Genomic DNA, 19,226 nt, shown 5'->3' with positions numbered 1-19,226 from the left:
GAGAGGCAACGCTTCCCGAATGTGCGGATGGGTGTACCGTTGGCGGCAAGAAAGTGGGGCCCGGCCCGCGGCTTGCTTGTCGGACGCGGAGGCAGGGAGGACGCCTACCTGCGCTCCCGTGTTGCAAAGAAAACAGCGCCCGGGCGAGGTGTCCATGATGAACAGGAGGCTGCCGGAATGGCCGACGCTCATGGCCGCAAGTGAGCGCCGGCCCGGTCGTTTCCCGACCCGTCAAAAGAACACGGCGGGCGGCACGTTTTAGCCTTGCGGCCGAACCTGGCATGGTAGTAGCACCAGGTTTGCGGCGGTGGCGGGCGCGTCGGCCGTGCCGGCGGCGGTGGTGGTGGCGGCGGTGGTAGTGAGCGGGGCGCAGCAGCGGCCACGAGGGAAGCCAGGGGCGCTGTAGCCTCTGCACCGGGATCCACTACGGCAGCACCGTAAACCGACCGCGTGTCGCAGGCCGCAAAAAAATTGTCGGCCTCTCCGGCCAGGGCGCGGGGTTCCGTGATGTTGGAACCGGCCAGCGCGAGGCGCACCTGTACAGGTAGCTGGCGGAGGAAAAGAGCACGGAACAAGAAATCCAGGCGCTGGTCTCCAAGCAGGGACAGCATGAAATCCATCCGGACGGATGGTCGTGTGTCGCCGAGGGCGGCAAGGTCCAGGAGGCAGTCGGCACGTTCGACCTCCGTGAGCCCGAACGTGGTGAGGAGGAGACGTTTGAGTGCCTCGTACTTGTGGTCGCCCGGCGGGCGCCGAAGGATGGACACGACGCGGGCGGCAGTGCCGGGCCCGAGGGCGGCGACCACATGGTAGTACCGGGTCTCATCCGCCGTGATGCCCCAGAGTTGGAATTGAGCTTCGGCTTGCACAAACCAAACGTCAGCTTGCGCTTCCCAAAACTCCGGGAGTTTGATTGCGACGGCGTTGGTAGCCATGGCGCGTTCGGGGGTCAGCAACGGCTGAACCAATCGGGGTCACCAGTGTGGTGCTGTGCACACACGACTCGATTGCCAGAGAGGTAGGCCACAACGCGTGGATACAAACAAGAGTCTTTATTACAAGCTCGCATATCAGCACTGGGCGGGCTCGAGCTTAGGGCCCGCATATATGTCCCGAGGCCACGCCTTGCCCCCGGGCGTGGCCGATCGGCCGAAAGGCGGGGCATGTATTTCAGTTCCCCGCCTGGACGCCCGCGCCACCCACTGGTGCGCGGAATTATTGACCCTTGTGCCCGCCACAATATCATTCATTTCTGCTGTCATGATGCATTACATACAAGTACATTGTTGGGATAGGATTTAAAATTGTGCAAGACATTGAAATGTCTATGAACACTGAAATGTTTCAATACATGGACATCTGTGCATCTAATACCGACTTAATGTTGTGCAAATAATTGAAAATAATTTATTCATATCTTTTCGTAAATTATCATGAGATGCAATGCTCAGCATGGGTACTGTAAGTTTAATTTCCACCTGTAAAACGTGTGAAAAATCATTGCAGGCAAGCGTTTAAAAGTACATTTGCCAATGATACATAACTTTTCTTTTTTTCGCGTGAAGTAAATCCATACAATAAATAATACATATACATTTAACCATTTTTGCCACGTCTCAATGCATTGGCGTAAATCGCATAAAAAGGAGGCATAAAGAGGTGTACCAACAAAAAAACAAGAGGAGGAGGGGACACACCAAGGTAAGGGGGGTGGACACTCGGAGGTGAGAAGCAAGAAAAAAAGGTCTTCACCAACCATTGATGGGGCATTTTGGAGAACATTCAATAAATTGGAACAAGACCATTAAGGTTAAATGGTCTCAGGGGGGGGCGGGAGGGGGGGATTTCATATGTTGTGCCATACCCAATAAAATGTGTGTGTGTGTGTGTGGGGGGGGGGGGGTGTTTACACTCCCCGGATTTCTGCCCATGCCTAAATAGTTACCGAGAAGGGTACTTTCTTGGTAGGTGATATTTATTATACAGATTATGTTGCATGATGTCTTTTGCGGATGATATATATATATATATGTCTCCAGGTAAGTAAAATGTACTTTCTGCATGTGTCTGGGCTTTGATTTCTATCCTTTCCTCTCTCAATTTGCCTTTTCTTTTTTAAGCTGTTGGCTTCTCTTCTCCCTCTCTATTTCTCCGTCCTACCTCTCCCTGCGTCACGATACAGCATGCACTAATTTCTCTCTCTTTCTCTCTCTTTCTCTGCCTTTCTTCTATTTCATCTCTCTTCTTATTTTGGGTAATTTCACTTGTGATAAAAAGAAATTGTCTTTTTCATGGCTAATGTATCATTGTGGCGGACACAAGGGACAAGAATTGAGCGCACCAGCAGGTGGCGCGAACGTCCAGGCGGGGAACTGTAATGCATGCCCCGCCTATCGGCCAATCGGCCATGCCCGGGGGCAAGGCGTGGCCTCGGGACATATATGCGGGCTCTAAGCTCGAGCCCTCCCAGTGCTGAAGTGCGAGCTTGGAATAAAGACTCTTTGTTATCCCAACGCGTTGTGGCCTAAATCTCTGGCAATCGAGTCGTGTGTGCGCAGCACTATACTGGTGACCCCGATTGGTTCAGCCGTTGCTGACCACCGAACGCGCCATGGCTACCAACGCCGTCGCAGTCAAACTCCCGGAGTTTTGGGAAGCACAAGCCGACATTTGGTTTTTGCAAGCCGAAGCTCAATTCCAACTCCGAGGCATAACGGCGGACGAGACCCGGTACTACCACGTGGTCGCCGCCCTCGGGCCCGGCACAGCCGCCCAAGTCGTGTCCATCCTTCGGCGCCCGCTGGGCGACAACAAGTACGAGGCGCTCAAACGTCTCCTCATCGCCACGTTCGGGCTCACGGAGATCGAACGGGCCGACCGCCTCCTGGACCTTCCCGCCCTCGGCGACACATGACCATCCGTCCGGATGGATTCCATGCTGTCCCTGCTTGGAGACCAGCCCCTGGATTTCTTATTCTGGGCGCTTTTCCTACGCCAGCTACCCGCACAGGTACGCCTCGCGCTGGCTGGTTCCAAAATAAAGGAACCCCGCGCCCTGGCTAGAGAGGCCGACAAGTATTTTGCGGCTTGCGACACGCGGTCGGTGTACGGTGCTGCCATAGTGGATCCCGGCGCGGAGGCTCCAGCGCTCCCGACTTCCCTCGTAGCCGCTGCTACGCCCCGTCCACTACCGCCGCCGCCACCACCACCGCCGCCGGCACGGCTGCCGCGGCCGTTACCGCCGCAAACCTGGTGCTACTACCATGCCAGGTTCGGCCGCCAGGCTAAAACGCGTCGCCCGCCGTGCTCTTTTGATGGGTCGGGAAACGACCGGCGTTCACTTGCGGCCATGAGCGTCGGCCATTCCGGCAGCCTCCTTTTCATCACGGACACCTTGTCCGGGTGCCGTTTCCTTTGCGACACAGGAGCGCAGGTAAGCGTCCTCCCCGCCTCCACGTCCGACAAGCAAACCGCGGGCCGGGGCCCCGCTTTGCTTGCCGCCAACGGTACACCCATCCGCACATTCGGGAAGCGTTGCCTCTCACTGCGGTTCGGAGGGCAGCGCTTTCAATGGTCGTTCGTGACCGCCAGCGTGCCAATGGCACTGCTCGGTGCGGACTTCCTATGCGCGAATGGGCTGTTGGTCGACGTGAAGCACAGATGGCTCATCCTGGCCGAAACCTTCAGCTCGCTCGCTTGTTCGCTGAGTGGCTCGTTGAGCGGCTCATCGAGCGGCTTGCCAAGCGGCTTGCTGGAAGGTTCCGTCCCAGCGAGTTTAGTTTGCACGCTTCCGGCAGCGGACGACTTTACCCGCCTCCTCGCCAGTTTCCCGGCCCTCACGTGGCCCACCTTCTCAGCGGTGGCCGTTAAATACGGGGTGGAGCACCATATACCCACGGTCGGGCCGCCGGTCTATGCCCGGGCACGCCGACACGAACCCACGAAGCTCGCCATGGCGAAAGCGGAGTTCGCCATGCTGGAGCGGCTGGGGATCGTACGGCGCTCCAACAGCGCTTGGGCTTCTCCTCTGCACATTGTGCCGAAGCCCGGCAGGGGATGGCGGCCGTGCGCGGACTACCACCGGCTCAATGATGCCACCACCCCCGACCGCTACCCGGTCCCGCATATCCAGGACTTTTCCGCCCGGTTGGCAAACACGACCGTGTTTTCCAAGGTGGACCTCATCCGGGGCTACCACCAGGTCCCCGTCCAACCGGACGATGTCCCGAAGACGGCCGTCATCACCCCTTTCGGCCTATTCGAGTTCCTGAAAATGCCTTTCGGGTTGAAGAATGCGGCCCAGGTGTTCCAACGGCTTATGGACAGCGTCTTGCGCGACCTCCCTTTCCTCTTTGTCTACCTGGACGACATCCTAGTCGCGAGCGCGTCCCGGGAGGAGCACCTTCTCCACCTCCGTATGCTTTTCGAACGCCTGGGCCAGCATGGCCTAATCATCAACCCCGCCAAGTGCCGTTTCGGCGTCGCCACCATTGACTTATTGTGGCACCGCATCACCAGGCACGGGGCCGTCCCTTTACCGGCCAAGGTGGAAGCGGTCAGGGATTTCCCGCGGCCCCGCACGATCAAGGGGCTCCAGGAGTTCCTGGGCATGGTAAATTTTTACCACCGCTTCGTGCCCCACGTCCCCCAGCTCCTCCGCCCCTTGCACGAGGCCCTCCGAGGCAAGCCGGGCAAAGGTGACATCGCCTGGTCGGAGCCGATGGCCGCGGCGTTTGCGGGCGCAAAGCTGGCCCTGGCCGATGCCACCATGCTGGCGCACCCGGCGCCCGATGCACCGATCGCCCTCACCACCGACGCGTCGGACTACGCGGTGGGTGCGGTGCACGAGCAGTGGGTGCGTGGTGCTTGGCAACCGCTGGCGTTTTTTAGCCGGCAGCTTCGCCCGCACGAACGCCGCTATAGCACCTTCGACCGCGAGCTGCTCGGGCTCCACCTGATGGTCCGACACTTCCGCCATCTCCTGGAGGGCCGCCCGGTCACGGCTTTCGTCGACCACAAGCCCCTTGTGTTCGCGATGGCCAAGGTCGCCAAGCCATGGTCGGCATGGCAGCAGCGTCACCTCTCTGCCGTGTTCGAGTATACGACGGACATCCGTCACGTCGCGGGTAAAGACAACCCGGTGGCGGATTGCCTTTCCCGGTCCGTCGTGCACGCGGTCCACCTCGGGGTCGACTATACCCGGATGGCGGTGGACCAGACCGCCGACCCCGGCATCCAGGCCTTGCGGACCGCTGTCACGGGCCTCTGCGTCACCGAGGTGCCATTCGATGCCGCGGGCGCGGCCCTCCTATGCGACGTCGCCCTCGGCCGGCCTTGCCCCATTGTGCCCGCTGGCTGGCGGCGCCCAGTTTTCGACGCCATCCACGGCCTGTCCCACCCGGGCACGAAGGCATTCCAGAAGCTCGTCGCAGGAAAGTTCGTCTGGCATGGCCTCCGGAAGGAGGTCCGCGACTGGGCCAGGACGTGCCTCGCGTGTCAGTGCGCAAACGTCCACCGCCACACCCAGGCCCCGTTGGCCCCGTTTGCGGTGCCCGAGCGTCGGTTCGACCACGTGCACGTCGACTTGGTGGGACCTCTGCCCTCCTCGTGGGGGTTCACCCACCTCCTCACCATGGTGGACCGCACCACACGGTGGCCGGAGGCCGTCCCATTGGCGGTGACGTCTGCGGCTGATGTGGTGCAAGCCTTCATCGCCACTTGGGTTGCCGGTTCGGTGCCCCCTCGGACATCTCGTCCGACCGCGGCCCCCAGTTCACCTCGGAGCTCTGGGCTGCGGTGGCGCAAGGGCTCGGGGTGAAACTACTCTGCACCACGACCTACCACCCCCAGGCCAATGTCCTGTGCGAGCGCTTTCATCGCTCAATGAAGGCTACGCTCCGGGCCAGCCTCCGCGACGGCGGCTGGGTCGACAGACTCCCCTGGGTCCTGCTGGGCCTCAGGACGGCGCCCAAGGACGACCTGCGCGCGTCCTCGGTGGAGCTGGTCTTCGGGCAACCACTGCGGGTACCGGGTGAATTTATTCCCCGACTCCGCGGCTCCTTGGTCCGCGGCGCAACAGCGCTCCGCCCTTCAGGAGACCGCCCGGAGGTTCGCCCCGGTGCCGACGGCACACCACCGTTGCCCGCCTTCACACGTCGCCCCAGAGCTTCGCATGGCAAAGTACGTCTTCGTCCGGCACGACGCCCACCGGGCACCGCTACGGCCCCCGTACGACGGGCCCTTCCGTGTGCTGGAGACCAAATTTTTCACCATCGACATCGGCAGTGCCCCGGATCGCATCTCCGTGGACCGCCTCAAGCCGGCCCACCTCGATCCGGACCACCCCCCGCAAAGCAGCTCTGCCTCCGTGTCGAGGCCGCCCCCCGGCGGTCGGACCCCCGGCACCCCCCAGCCCCGCCGTCCCGCTACCCCCCAGCCCTGCACCCATCGCCAGGGGGCGTTTTGGCCGGGTCATCCGGCTTCCCCGCAAACTCACCCTTCAGGTGCGTGGGAATTATGGGGGGGCGCGTGTGGCGGACACAAGGGACAATAATTCAGCGCACCAGCAGGTGGCGCGAACGTCCAGGCAGGGAACTGTAATGCATTCCCCGCCTATCGGCCGATCGGCCACGCCCGGGGGCAAGGCATGGCCTCGGGACATATATGCGGGCTCTAAGCTCGAGCCCGCCCAGTGCTGAAGTGCGAGCTTGGAATAAAGACTCTTTGTTATCCCAACACGTTGTGGCCTACCTCTCTGGCAATCGAGTCGTGTGTGCGCAGCACCACATCATCACCTTACTCTCTTCCCCACCCCTCTCCTCTACCTCCTACTCCGCGATCGATACAGAGGAGATCTTCGAACTATAGCCAAGAAAGCAGCCCGAAATCCGCTTGCTTGCTAAAATGGCCGCCGTTCTGCTCCATTGCGTACTTCACCTAATTGAACGCGGTTGCGCACGAGTGGCCTATCTTTGCCCGCTTTACGATCTTTGCTTTCAACATACCAAGAAACCTTTTAGTGGTATATTCCACTCCGCACTTTCAGCACACCAAGAAAACCCTTAGTGGCATATTCCGCTCCGCACTTTCATCACACCAATAAAACCTTTCGTGGCATATTTCACTCTCCACCTTCATCACACCAAGAAACCTTTAGTGGCATATTCCACTCCGCACTTTCATCACACCAAGAAAACCTTTAGTGGCATATTCCGCTCTCCACTTTCATCACACCAAGAAAACCTTTAGTGGCATATTCCACTCCGCACTTTCATCACACCAAGTAAACGCCAGCTCCAAATTCTATTCTGTACTTTCACCGATCAAGGAAATACTTGGCGATGAACATGAAAGGGTCCATTTTCCAATTTTACTACTCCAATGGCAATACTCCTTTCACATTATACTGTTGTGGATATGAGAATTGTGTTTTTTTTATTGTGTAATAAATTGTAAAATATCACCCTCCTTCCTCCAGTTGTTGTGTATAAAGGTCAAAGGGCATCCCTTAGTTAGGTCATATACCATCACGTTAGCCAATCATAGATTTCCTCCTTGTTGGTAGTTATTTCCTTATTCTGTGTATTAGGTTAAGGCTTTGTCTTCCATTAATTAATACTCCATTGCACCGAATTCAAATAGAGTAGATCCCCTTTCACTCCCATTCCTAAAGCCTCGATTGCCAACTGCATTCGCTGCCATTGCCATGTGCTCCGGCTCGGAGAAGAAAGGCGTGTCTCCACCTCGTCAGAGAGGGGAGGAGTGAGTCGGCCCCGCTCGACCAACCCAGCCAAAGGGGTTTGGCTTGAGCGGGCGGAGAGAGAGCGATCGGGGAGGTTCGCAAAGGTTAGAGGGAGGGGCATATATAACCCGCACCATGAGGCCCCCACCTCAGATGAGTTCTGAGTTCTGCAAAGAGACGAGCTTCAGAGAGAGACGGGAGACGCGTAAGAGAGGAGCCCTGAGAGCAAGCATTGAGAGAGAGTCCTGAGAGCAAGTAAGAGCAGTACCACGCAGCTTTGACTCCACCAGGCAGCGTTGGCTCCATCAGGCAGCTCCGACCCGTTACCCCGCGGGAGCCAGATTGCGGTGGCATCGGTGGCCGTCGAGGTCCAGCCCGACGTCCCGTGCGGGGGCAAGCTCCAGCCAGCTCTGTGCCTTCCTCTCCCTCCAGCCATCCACCTCCTGCCATTCCTGTCATCATCCCCCGTGTAAGTGTGCTTGTAGTCTGTCTTTGTCTTGTCCTTGGGGTATAAGTTAAGCCTGTTTAGATAAGCTAGCATTTTCACTGTGTCCACTTCTTCTTCTTCTGTTTTTATTTTATTATTATTCCTCCTCCTTGGTTGCTTTCAATTGTGTAAATAGTAAATAAATCATATTTGTATTTCTTACCCTTTGCCTTTCTTTCCTCTACATCCGTCGTTGTTGCCTTTTCCCCATTGAATACCTGTGGCACGATTTGGCCAACGTTTGAGAATCGGGTCTAGTCATTGTTAACAGTTCGTGCCGCGGCTGCCATCCGCTCGGCAAATTAACATCTTATCCGCGGTCGCGAACGGGGCTGTGCACCGGCCTTTCCGGAGGTCGCGGTGCAGCTTCAGGGACCACGTCGGTCAGTAACAAACGAGGGGACTAATCCCCCCCTCAAAGGGGAACCATAGGCCGACGTTGGGTTCCGCAACAATACATTACTTACGTCGAGGAAAGATTTCTTACCCCGCGATTCTTTATCCCTCCGTCCTTTTTAGGGTGGACGTATAAACGTTCGACAAATACCGACATATAATTTTATGGATTTGAACCTGGGATCACCTGGGATCCTCATTAACCAATAGTTAAAATGCTCATCCAACAGGATGATGCAGAGAAAGTTAGTACACTTACCTCTGAGTTCCCTTGCCTGAATTCAATTGGATCCAACACTGTTGGATCCGTGCTAGTTATGGAGTTGGATCACAAAGTGCCTTGTTCATTAAGCCAGGTGTCCCATCTTATAGTTTTTGTAAGTGGATGATAAAGATCTCATGATGTGTTTTGATGAAGAGTAGGTGAGTTATCCCTGCTGGGCACCCTGAATTGATTACAAATTCCTGTCCAAATCAGTTGTTTGTGAAAGCCTTGGGCCAAACCTCCCCCACGGCTGACCCCTCAAAAGGGTTAAAGGGTGAGATAATTGTGGACATTAAATCAGTAACATTAGTAGTAGACATTACATTAGCAGGTCAACCTCTGCGACCATGTAACCCATTGCTTTTCTTTTTATCAGCCCGTCCTCTGCGCAGCGAGAGACGGGTTTTGCAATCACTTGTGCGTGTGCGGGCCGTAACATTTTTACCATTTGAGTTTTGTCATCAAAGTTTCACCAAAGGCTTATTATGATAATACGGAAAAGGCAAATTCATAATTTTTCCAAAAGGTCAAAGGTCAGCGTCACATAAAATCTTCAATTTTCATCCAATTGACCTGAAATTTCAATTTACCATTTGAGCTTTTGTCATAAAATTTTCAAGTTATATTATGAAAATATGGAGAAATCAAATTAATAATTTGGATTAACCGATTTTTTTTAGATCAAAAGGTCAAATGTCATGGTTGCATGAAATCGTCAATTTTCATTCTGTATTTTTACCCTCACTGGAAGAGAGCGTATTGCATTTGGGTCTGTTTGTCTGTTTGTCCGCACAGAATAAGTACGCTTTTCTCTACAACCGTTGGTCCGATTGACATGACATTTTCACCGTAGGTGCACCTCCACCTGCAGAATTTTATAAATGATAATTATGACGTCATATGTCACGTGGTACAGGCGCCATCTTGAAAAAACCGAAAAACTTTAGACCTTATCTCCAAAAGAGCTGCATAAATTTTTTTAAAGATATGGCTGATTGTAAATAACTCTCCATGGGGAATAACATATGTTGATGATGATGTCATAGGTGCCTCCATTATGATGTCATAAATCGACAAGTACAAAACTTCATCCGATCAAGATGAAATTTCTTGAGCGTCATCTCGGGATAAATTGGTGGAGAAAAATATAATGATGATGTCATTGGTCACGTGGTTCGGCCGCCATATTTGTTTTAATACAAGACCAAGCGTTAACCACTCAAAACCCTTTTTCTCTGAAACGGATAAACATATTGAGGCAAAACATTACATGCACGATCGCATACCCATGACGAACAAAAAGTTCTGCAAACATGACGTCATATGTCACATGGTTAGGCGCGGCTATGATTTTTCTGAAGAATAAAACTTTAAAAAGCCACTCCACCAGAACGGCTGAACAGATCAAACGGAAACTTCACACATATGTTCCCCGTGCCATGCATATACCATGCTGTCCTTGCATAATACATACGTCACATGGTTTGGCGGCCGTATTGGATTGAACGAAAATCTTTTTAAAATTACATCTCTCGAACTGCTTCATTGATCGATGTGAAACTTCAAAGTAATGTAGTAGCCATAAAGTGGAACACGTGTTTAACATTTCAATATGATTGGCCTTACAGTCTGGCAGCCTGAAGTTGTTATTGTTTGAAGAATAAGAAACTCTACTATATTAACTTCTCCAGCTATGTGAGTTTTCAATATATCTATTAATTATGTACTGTTTGTAGTCAGTGGAATCCTGTCTATTTATTATGTACGTCTATTAATTATGTACTTCCGGAATGTACCTTTCAACACTTTGGACTGCTGAGACCCATTGGACCTTTGAAGAACCTTTAAGACCCCTCAAGACCCTTAAGACCACCAAGACTCCAACATACCCTGAAGATCCTTGAATACCATGAAGAACCAGAGGACCCCAAGGACCCAAAATACCCCAAGGACTTAGAAGACCCAAAAGACCCTGAGGAGCCAAAAGACCCAAAAGACCCTGAGGCCTCAAAAGAGCCATCGGACCCTGATGACCCAAAAGACTCTGAGGATGCAAAAGACCCTGGGGACACAAAAGACCCCGAAGACAGCCACATTTAAAATATTGTTACGTTTGTGGGGGTAGATGATGGAATTCCATAGTACAGATAGGATTGTATAGTAATAGCATGGACCATGGACGAGTAGAAGGCATCTCGATGTATTAAGTAAGGAAACCAGAGTTTAAGTTGGTTACGTGTCTTCACACGGGGGTGGTGAAGCTGTGGTAAGTCGATAGGTGTTAAGATTAGTCCCCCAGTATGTGATTGCCCCCCTGTGGCTTTTTCCCTATGTTTTACAATTACAACAAGGCTGGCCATGCAAAACTTCCATTAACCAACCATAACCGGCATAACTGCCGATAGAACCCTGAACATTCTTGATCTGTAACTAAACCTCGCCTCCAGAGGATCGTAACCGGCAAGCCACGCCCTGAGCTTCGTCATTGGTCGTGGAGACATGGGGTGATTCGATCGGGCTCGGGATTGGCCAGAGTGACGTCATCGAGAAAGTTCAAGAGGAAGGAAGAAGAATCTGACTCTCTCTTTAGGCTGATTATTGCGTGAGCAGGATGGGTGCGATATTGCTCTTGGGTTTTTGTGTGGGAGGAAGAGGTTCATTCAGTCATTGTGTGTGTGCTTGTGAGGGGACTTTTTGGAGATCTTGTGTGAACTTTTGCAACGTTGGAGGAGGAGGTGCTATTGGTCGGTGATGTTCTTCAGAGAAGCTGGGGGCTGCGTTCTGCTTGCTGGCCCGGAATTGAGAGGTGGATGTTTATGGCTGCTGCTTCACAGCTCAGTGTGCTTGCGTCGCTGACCGGCATCATTTTGAGGCATTTCATCGCGCAGGCCTTTCATCGGCCGACATCACTGGACACTGCTGACCTCACCAAAGTCCTTCTTGAAACCCGAGCTGAGTGCCAGCCGACTGAAAAGAAAATATTGTATTATTATTATCTTTTCCCCTGTGTGTTTTTGTGACTGAGAGAAGACATCTTACAGGAGGAAATATTAGTTTAACCCCAACATTAATTTCATTCATTGCTTTATTTTTATGAAATCATTATTGTGGCATTTTTCATTTGTTGTGTCGTGTGTCTTTGTTTGTGGGTTTCGGGAAAAAAACCCGTGTGGCCTCTGTTCAGGTAAGCACTTTGTTTTCTTCACCCGCGCGCCACGGATCAACCGCCAATTTTGGCTACGCGTCTCGGAATTAAGGACTGTTCTGGCTATTCGTTCAAGGCTGGTGTTCATCGACTTACGGACAGAACAATATATATATATATATATTATATATATATTGTTGCGGTTTTAGAACCTTCACTTTTGTAAATAAATAATAACTCTTGTAAATATCCCATCATTTAATAAGGTTAAAGGTTGCACCCATAGTTAGGCCACAGCAACACGTAGGACACCATAGGACTTTCAGTTATTTCCTTAGTATGTGTTTAAGGCTGTGTTCCCAATAGTTGAATCTGTGTTGCATTAATTAAATAAGGTAGGCCCAATTCGCTTCTTTGCCAGCCGCTCTCTCCAAGCTACGCCAGTATGCGCCCCTACAGTCGGGGCTTGTCCCACCCAATTCTATTACGCGCCTCTGCTTGACCAGCAGCGTTCGCTGCCTCGCTCCAAACGCCATTGAACACGCGGTCTAAGGCCGAGGAAAAAGGGGGGGGGACACGGGAACGAGGCGTGGCCCTGTCAACTCACCATCGAGGGCGGAGCCGGTGAGCCCTCGCCAACCAACCAGGGCTGAGGTGAGCTCGCTGGCGGGCATGGTTTCAAAGAGCGCGGATTGATCTGAGCGCGTAATATAAGCGCCCGCACGAGCCTTTTCACAGAGTAGAGTCGACTCGGGGCTGAAACGGACTGCGCCACGGACTGCGCAGGGAACCATCGATGGTAACCAACTGCACCGGGGATTGCGTTGCACGAACTGTTTATTGAAGAACTGCGCCGAGAGCTCGTTGTTACGAACTGCCTGTTTGATACGGACCTTGATTGATCGGGAGAGAGATCGTTTGGCACGCTATACGTACGCAGCATTCCAGCCCCTCGCATATGTAAGGTCCGCTCGCGGTCAACGCCAACGACGCGCTGCCGGCCTGTTTCCATCACCGCCACGGCACGGGTCGGGACTGGACGAGGAGCCTGGAACCATCTGCCTGGACCTTCCTCCCCTACCACTACAATTCCGTGTGAGTCTGTCTGTTTGTCCTGGGGTCGTGATAAGTTAAGACTGTATAGGTAAGCCTGCCCTGTGTCCTTTTGCTTCTTCTTCTTCTTCTTCCTCTTGTATATTCCTATCATTTCCTTTTTGGTTTGTGAATAAATGTACCTTGTTCCTTCTTGGTTTTCCTAATCCGATCGCCTCCGTCTTTTCTTCCAATTGAGTACCTGTGGCACGATTTCGGAACCGCTCAGGATCGGGTTTCGTCATTTGTTAACGGCTCGGATTGCGGATTGCTAACCGCTCGGCAATATTCCATCTTATCCGTGGTTCGAGCGAGAGTTATTTCCCTGCTCGCGGTCGGGGTTGGTAATTAGGTATTTGGGACCCCAAATTGACCAATCACCCTACCCAAGACCGACCGGGAAGAGCGTCATAATTTCCAGGATTGGGGGACGGCCAGCTTAAAAGACATGGGGATTAACCACCCCCCCCCCCCTTGATAAGGGGAGCGCCGACCCCCGAATCCGCAACAATATATATATATATATATATATATATATACATATATATATATATATATATATATATATACATACATACATACATACATACATACACAGTCACGTGAAAAAGTAAGCACACCCCATGTAAAGTTTAGACTTTTTCAACATACAGCTATTTGATCTTCATTTCAACAATATTGATAGATAAAGGTGATATATTATAACAAATATCATGAAACATTTACATTTTGTAGTCCATTGTATAATTTTAATAAAAATAAATGCAAATTTCGCATGTCTGCGTATCATTGATAACCTTCCTTTTGAGAAACAGCACTTTCCCATGGCCCTCAGAAGGTGGAAGAACAAGGACACGTTTTGGACTTTTGCCCAACCAACACTTGCTCTTCGGGGGATTATTCCGAGCGAAGCATTGCAGATACCGTGGCGACCCCACGACAATTGCACTCTATCTTGAGTAGCTGTATTTGAATTTGCTCTTGCTGTATTTTTGTACGCCACTCCTTTCCTATTCTATCTCGAGGCACTGCATGACGTCATCACCGGCACAGAAGGGGGCCCGGTGATGACGCGCGATGAAAGGGAGAAGGGAGTACTCAGTTTTCACTCTGGTTTCTGGTTTTCTTTCTTGTTTGTCCGGGCGATATCTCAGCCATCCTTTGAGCTAGGAAGCTGAAATTTTGGCACAATAGTGAGCAAGTACTTTAGCAAAAAATGGTATTTTGTGTTATTTGATTAAACAATTAATTGAAGAGCTACTTAATTATTATATTGATTAATGTCGTACTTATTTATTTTCTTTCTCATCTGGGCAATATCTCAGGCACCTTTTGAGTGAGGAAGCTGATATTTGTACACGGCAGTGACCAAGTGATTTGGCTATAAAGGATATTTTTGATTTATTGATTAATCAATTAATCGATTAATTATTTATTGATTATTCAATTTAAAAAATTTTGATTAATGACTTATTTAATTAATTTTTCAAAAAGTTACAACTTCAGTTGAAACAGTGGTGGTTGCTAATTGATTAAGAAATTATTTTACGATTACTATTTATTGATTTTAATTACGCATTTAATCATTCAATTATTGTACACCTCTCCCTCCCAGCACTGTCTCTTTGTGCTGCACGGCGGAATCGCCGGGTGCCGAAGGATGTTATTTCTTTTTTTATTTGGCATGGGGGGTGGTGTACTTTGAATGTATCTGTACTTGTTATTGTATTTGTTATTATTATTATTATATGCATTTATTATATTTATTTATTTTACTTATCTATATATTTATTTTTAATTATTATTCATTTATATTTATTGAAATTCATTTATTATATTTATTTATTGTATTATATTTATTATTTATTATATTTATTACCCTCGCCAAAGGAGAGGGTATTGCATTTGAGTCCGTTTGTCTGTCTTTGTTTATTTGTCCGCACAGAATAAATATGATTTTCTCTTCAACCGTTAGTCCGATTGACAGGAAATTTTCACCATGGGTGCGCCTTCTCCTGCAGATTTTCTAATGATAATTATGACGTCATAGGTCACGTGGTATGGGCGCCATCTTGGAAAAACCGAAAAAGTTTGCACCTCTAAATCTCCTAAAGCGCATAGAAGAAATTGAGACATGGCTCATTGTAAAGAACTCTCCATGGGGAATAACATATTGTTATGAATTTTGGAGTAAAAAAAAAAAAAAAACACCTTTAGAGGCCATTTTTCCCCGCAAAGCGGGGGTTGGCCTTTTTCGGGAACCGTGGTTGTTGTTGTTTTTCGGTCCCCTTTTAGACATACGTATATAGATTTAGGTAGATCTGTATAGGTATCATGCTTCATCTGTCGTGCTGGAGAACCTCACCTGTAATAAGTTCTGTGTTTTGGGCGGTTTGTCGGGGTAAGTGTATACCTGTGATCATACAAGGATGTTCGTGTGATAAATAGTTCTAGGGACTAAGATAATTCCCCTGTGTGTCAGACCTGATGATCATTCCTTTGTCCCGTATGGCAACGCACTCTTATAGACACTTAGATAGGCCCTTAGTGCACACATTAATTAAATCCCCTCCTTACACTGACTGACCATAAGAACTGACCGGAAAAATCAACAGGCAGCGGCTGCGCAGTACGCCACCATGGTGACAAACATCGTGCAAGGCAAGCAATAGCCACCCTCAGGAGGGCTCTTGATTGACAGGGGGGGAAGGGCGAACAAGGAGCAGGGCGCCAAGCGCTCGGCCAATGAGAGGACACCAACGCGGTGAGAAGATTCAGGAAGGTGAAGGAGCGACACACTGATTGGCCACCGACCGATGACACCTCGGCCAATCAGTGTGGAAGGCGCGAACATTCGGCCAGTCGGTGTGGAGGGCGTGAAGGAGGACGCAACAAGCGACGCGCTGATTGGAGGAAAAACGCCAGTGACGTCAGAGGACCGCGAGTAAAACCGCTCGCTCGCCGGCATTTTGAGCTCTTTCTTTTGCCTCTTGCCTTCCATAGACTGTCCCTTCGTGCTGGACCTGCTCTTGCAACTTACTTGCTTGTTGACTCAGCCTGTCATCCTTCCGAGGTCGGCAAATTGGGTACCAGTTCACTGGTAATTCCCTGTGAGTCGCAAGAGGCGACTAACAGGGTTGGCGTCAGGAAGGGCATCCGGCTGTAAAAGATTGCTTCAAAAAGGGGACCACGGTGCCCAAAAAAGGCCAACCCCTGCTCTGCGGGGAAAAATGGCCTCTACAGGTGGTTCAAAAAAAACCAGCAAATGCAGCTTATTGAATTTCCAGTAATTTATGTAGACAAAGTAATGTCTTTTCTTTGGGAGTCCCCGATTGGCTGTAAAAAGCATATTTACATCACGTGTATTTCACAGCCAATCAGGGATCACAATTTGTAATAGGTACATAGGCCTTGTGCAGTTGTACTCCATTGAGTCACTTGCGTGAGCATTTCAAAGGGCTCCGGTAGCCAAGTAAAAGGTCACTTCCTGTACAAGAGGTCCCAATGCATATGAAGTATAGGGGAAACAAAGGAGAAAATTAATCTTAAGGAGTTTTAAAATAACTAGAGTGTGTGTGGGAGATCAACAGCATCGGCAAATAATATGTGATATGGCTCGTTTGTTTACCATTTTATTCAAGCATCAAGTGTATATAAATGGGTCGAAACTTTGAATGAGTTTTCCAATGCCTTGTAACAAGAATATATATCTTGTACATAATCATGTAAAGTCTAACAAATATCATTTTCAGAACTTCAACCTGTCAGCTATGTGCAACTACCAATGAGGAAGGATTGAGCCCAAAACGGAAACAGTCGCCAAAAAGGATTTAGCAAATCAAAGTTACGACTGCAATTGCAACTCAGTGTAAAAGGCACCATTTTTTTTAAAATCTCAATGGATTGTAAGAAAGAAAGCATTTAAACATTGAGGTCCATTTTCTACAGCTATGAGCCTCGCATCCTCTTTTTACACTCTCACTGCTTTCCGTTTCCGTTTATTGGAAGTTTGCGATGATTATCTGAACCCAGGAACTTGGAAATCTGGGGACGAGAGGCAATTCGTGCAGCAAAGGCGAAGAGAAGTGCGAAAGGGCGAAGTGTCCCTGGTTGGAGCACCTCAATAATGTTCAGTAGATCAAAAAGGTTGTAGTCAGCGAAGGAGATCTGTACACGTAGGAGATAAGGGTAAAAAGGTATCAGGTGCTGTAATCAAATGCAGCAGAAATGAAAAAAAAAACTTCCAATAAACCTGTAGATTGTAAAATAGCAAAAATAATCGAATCAATAATCAAAAGCACAACCAACCATAGATGTATTTTTTTTTTGAGAACAAAGTAAAACGAGGTCCTCGTGACTTGTCCTCATAGTAAATCTTCAGTTGGTCCTCCCATTGTGGATTTTGCCATTTTTTAAAGATGTCACTTCACACGTCTCTTTGTCTGTCTGTGTGTGTGTGTGTGTGTGTGTGTGTGTGTGTGTGTGTGTGTGTGTGTGTGTGTGTGTGTGTGTGTGTGTGTGTGTGTGTGTGTGTGTCTCTCTGTGGTTGTTTATCTTCATATGCGGGTTTTAGGAGGTGGGAAGAAGTTCTCCCAGAACTCAAAATCTCCACCTCCATTTTCGGTAAAGGATCATTATTCATGAACCGGATTGTGAAACTTCCTTCTCATAGCTTTGTTCCAAGCACTCTTTTCAAAATTCTCACTGACAGCCTCCACTTGTGGCTCGGTTGTAGTGATACTCCCCGGATGCTTTTTTAGTGATCAGTAAGGGTTTTCTTGATCAGTAAGCCAAACAGTTCAATCTTGGTTTCATCAGACCACATAATCTTGTTTCTCACATTCTGAGAGTCCTTTAGGTGCTTTTTTGCAAACTCCAGGCGGGCTTTCATATGTCTTTCACTGAGGAGAGGCATCCGTCTGGCCACTCTGCCATAAAGCCCAGATCGGTGGAGTGTTGCAGTGATGGTTGTCGTTCTGGAAGTTTCTCCCATCTCCACACAGGATCTATGGAGCTCAGCCAGAGTGACCAACGGGTTCTTGGTCACCTCTCTTACCAAGGCCCTTCTCCCCCGATTGCTCAGTTTGGCCGGGCGGCCAGCTCGAGAAAGAGTCCTGGTTGTTCCAAACTTCTTCCATTTAAGAATTATGGAGGCCACTGTGCTCTTGGGAACCTTCAATGCAGCAGAAATGTTTTTGTAGGCTTCCCCAGATCTGTGCCTCGACACAATCCTGTCTCTGAGCTCTGGAGGCAGTTCCTTCGACCTCATGGCTTGATTTTTGCTGATATGCATTGTCAGCTGTGAGACCTTATATAGACAGGTGTGTGCCTTTCCAAATCATGACCAATCAATTGAATTTACCACTGGTGGACTCCAATCAAGGTGTAGAAACATCTCAAAGATGATCAAGAGAAATGGGAGGCACCTGGCTAAATTTCAAGGGTCATAGCAAAGGGTATGAATACTTATGTCAATGTGATATTTCAGTTTTTTCTTTTTAATAAATTTGCAAAACTTTCTAAAATCCTGTTTTCTCTTTGTCATTGTGGGATATTGAGTGTAGATTGACGAGGGAAAAAATGAATTTAAACGATTTCAGCATAAGGCTGCAACATAACAAAATGTGAAAAAAGTGAAGGGGTCTGAATACTTTCTGAATGCACTATATATATATATATATATATATATATATATATATATATATATATATATATATATATATACATACATACATACATACATATATATATATATATATATATATATATATATATATATATATATATATATATATATATATATATATATATACATACATACAGACTTGGCATTTAATATGGAATTTTTTTTTTTCTTGACTTGGGTTTACTTTCTGAACTCGGCATATCAATCTGGTGAGTTTCTTTTACCCTTCGGTGATGTCTTTGTTAAAAGAACCATGTCACTGATTGTCTGTCGCAGCAAGAAGTCAATAACAGGATTATATCACAGGTGGCGTGACAAAATGTACGGACAGGTACATTTGACGATTGGCTTCACAATCGGGTATATAAGGATTGTTGCGTTCTGTATTAGTGGAAAACAACTGCTGCACATCTA

At 49.3% G+C, this 19,226-nt stretch overlaps 2 protein-coding genes across 3 annotated transcripts in view; both read right to left on the bottom strand.

Annotated features, from left to right (window-relative positions):
• The window catches only part of PUS3 (pseudouridine synthase 3), a 212,365-nt gene that overhangs the window by 19,606 nt on the left and 173,533 nt on the right, over positions 1–19,226 (bottom strand). The gene's annotated exons all lie outside the window — the stretch shown is intronic.
• The window catches only part of GSTP1 (glutathione S-transferase pi 1), a 78,955-nt gene continuing 76,471 nt past the window's right edge, over positions 16,743–19,226 (bottom strand). For both annotated transcript variants that reach the window (XM_078776446.1, XM_068113480.2), the window contains one exon: positions 16,743–17,293. In XM_078776446.1, coding sequence (XP_078632572.1) covers positions 17,105–17,293 — 189 coding nt within the window. In that variant the 3' untranslated portion in view covers positions 16,743–17,104. The remainder of the gene's footprint in view (positions 17,294–19,226) is intronic.

The sequence above is a fragment of the Myxine glutinosa genome, chromosome 4 (genome assembly GCF_964187855.1).
Source record: "Myxine glutinosa chromosome 4, kmMyxGlut1.1, whole genome shotgun sequence".
Taxonomy (NCBI): Eukaryota; Metazoa; Chordata; class Myxini; order Myxiniformes; family Myxinidae; genus Myxine; species Myxine glutinosa.
This window is presented reverse-complemented; position numbering and strand designations above follow the sequence as displayed.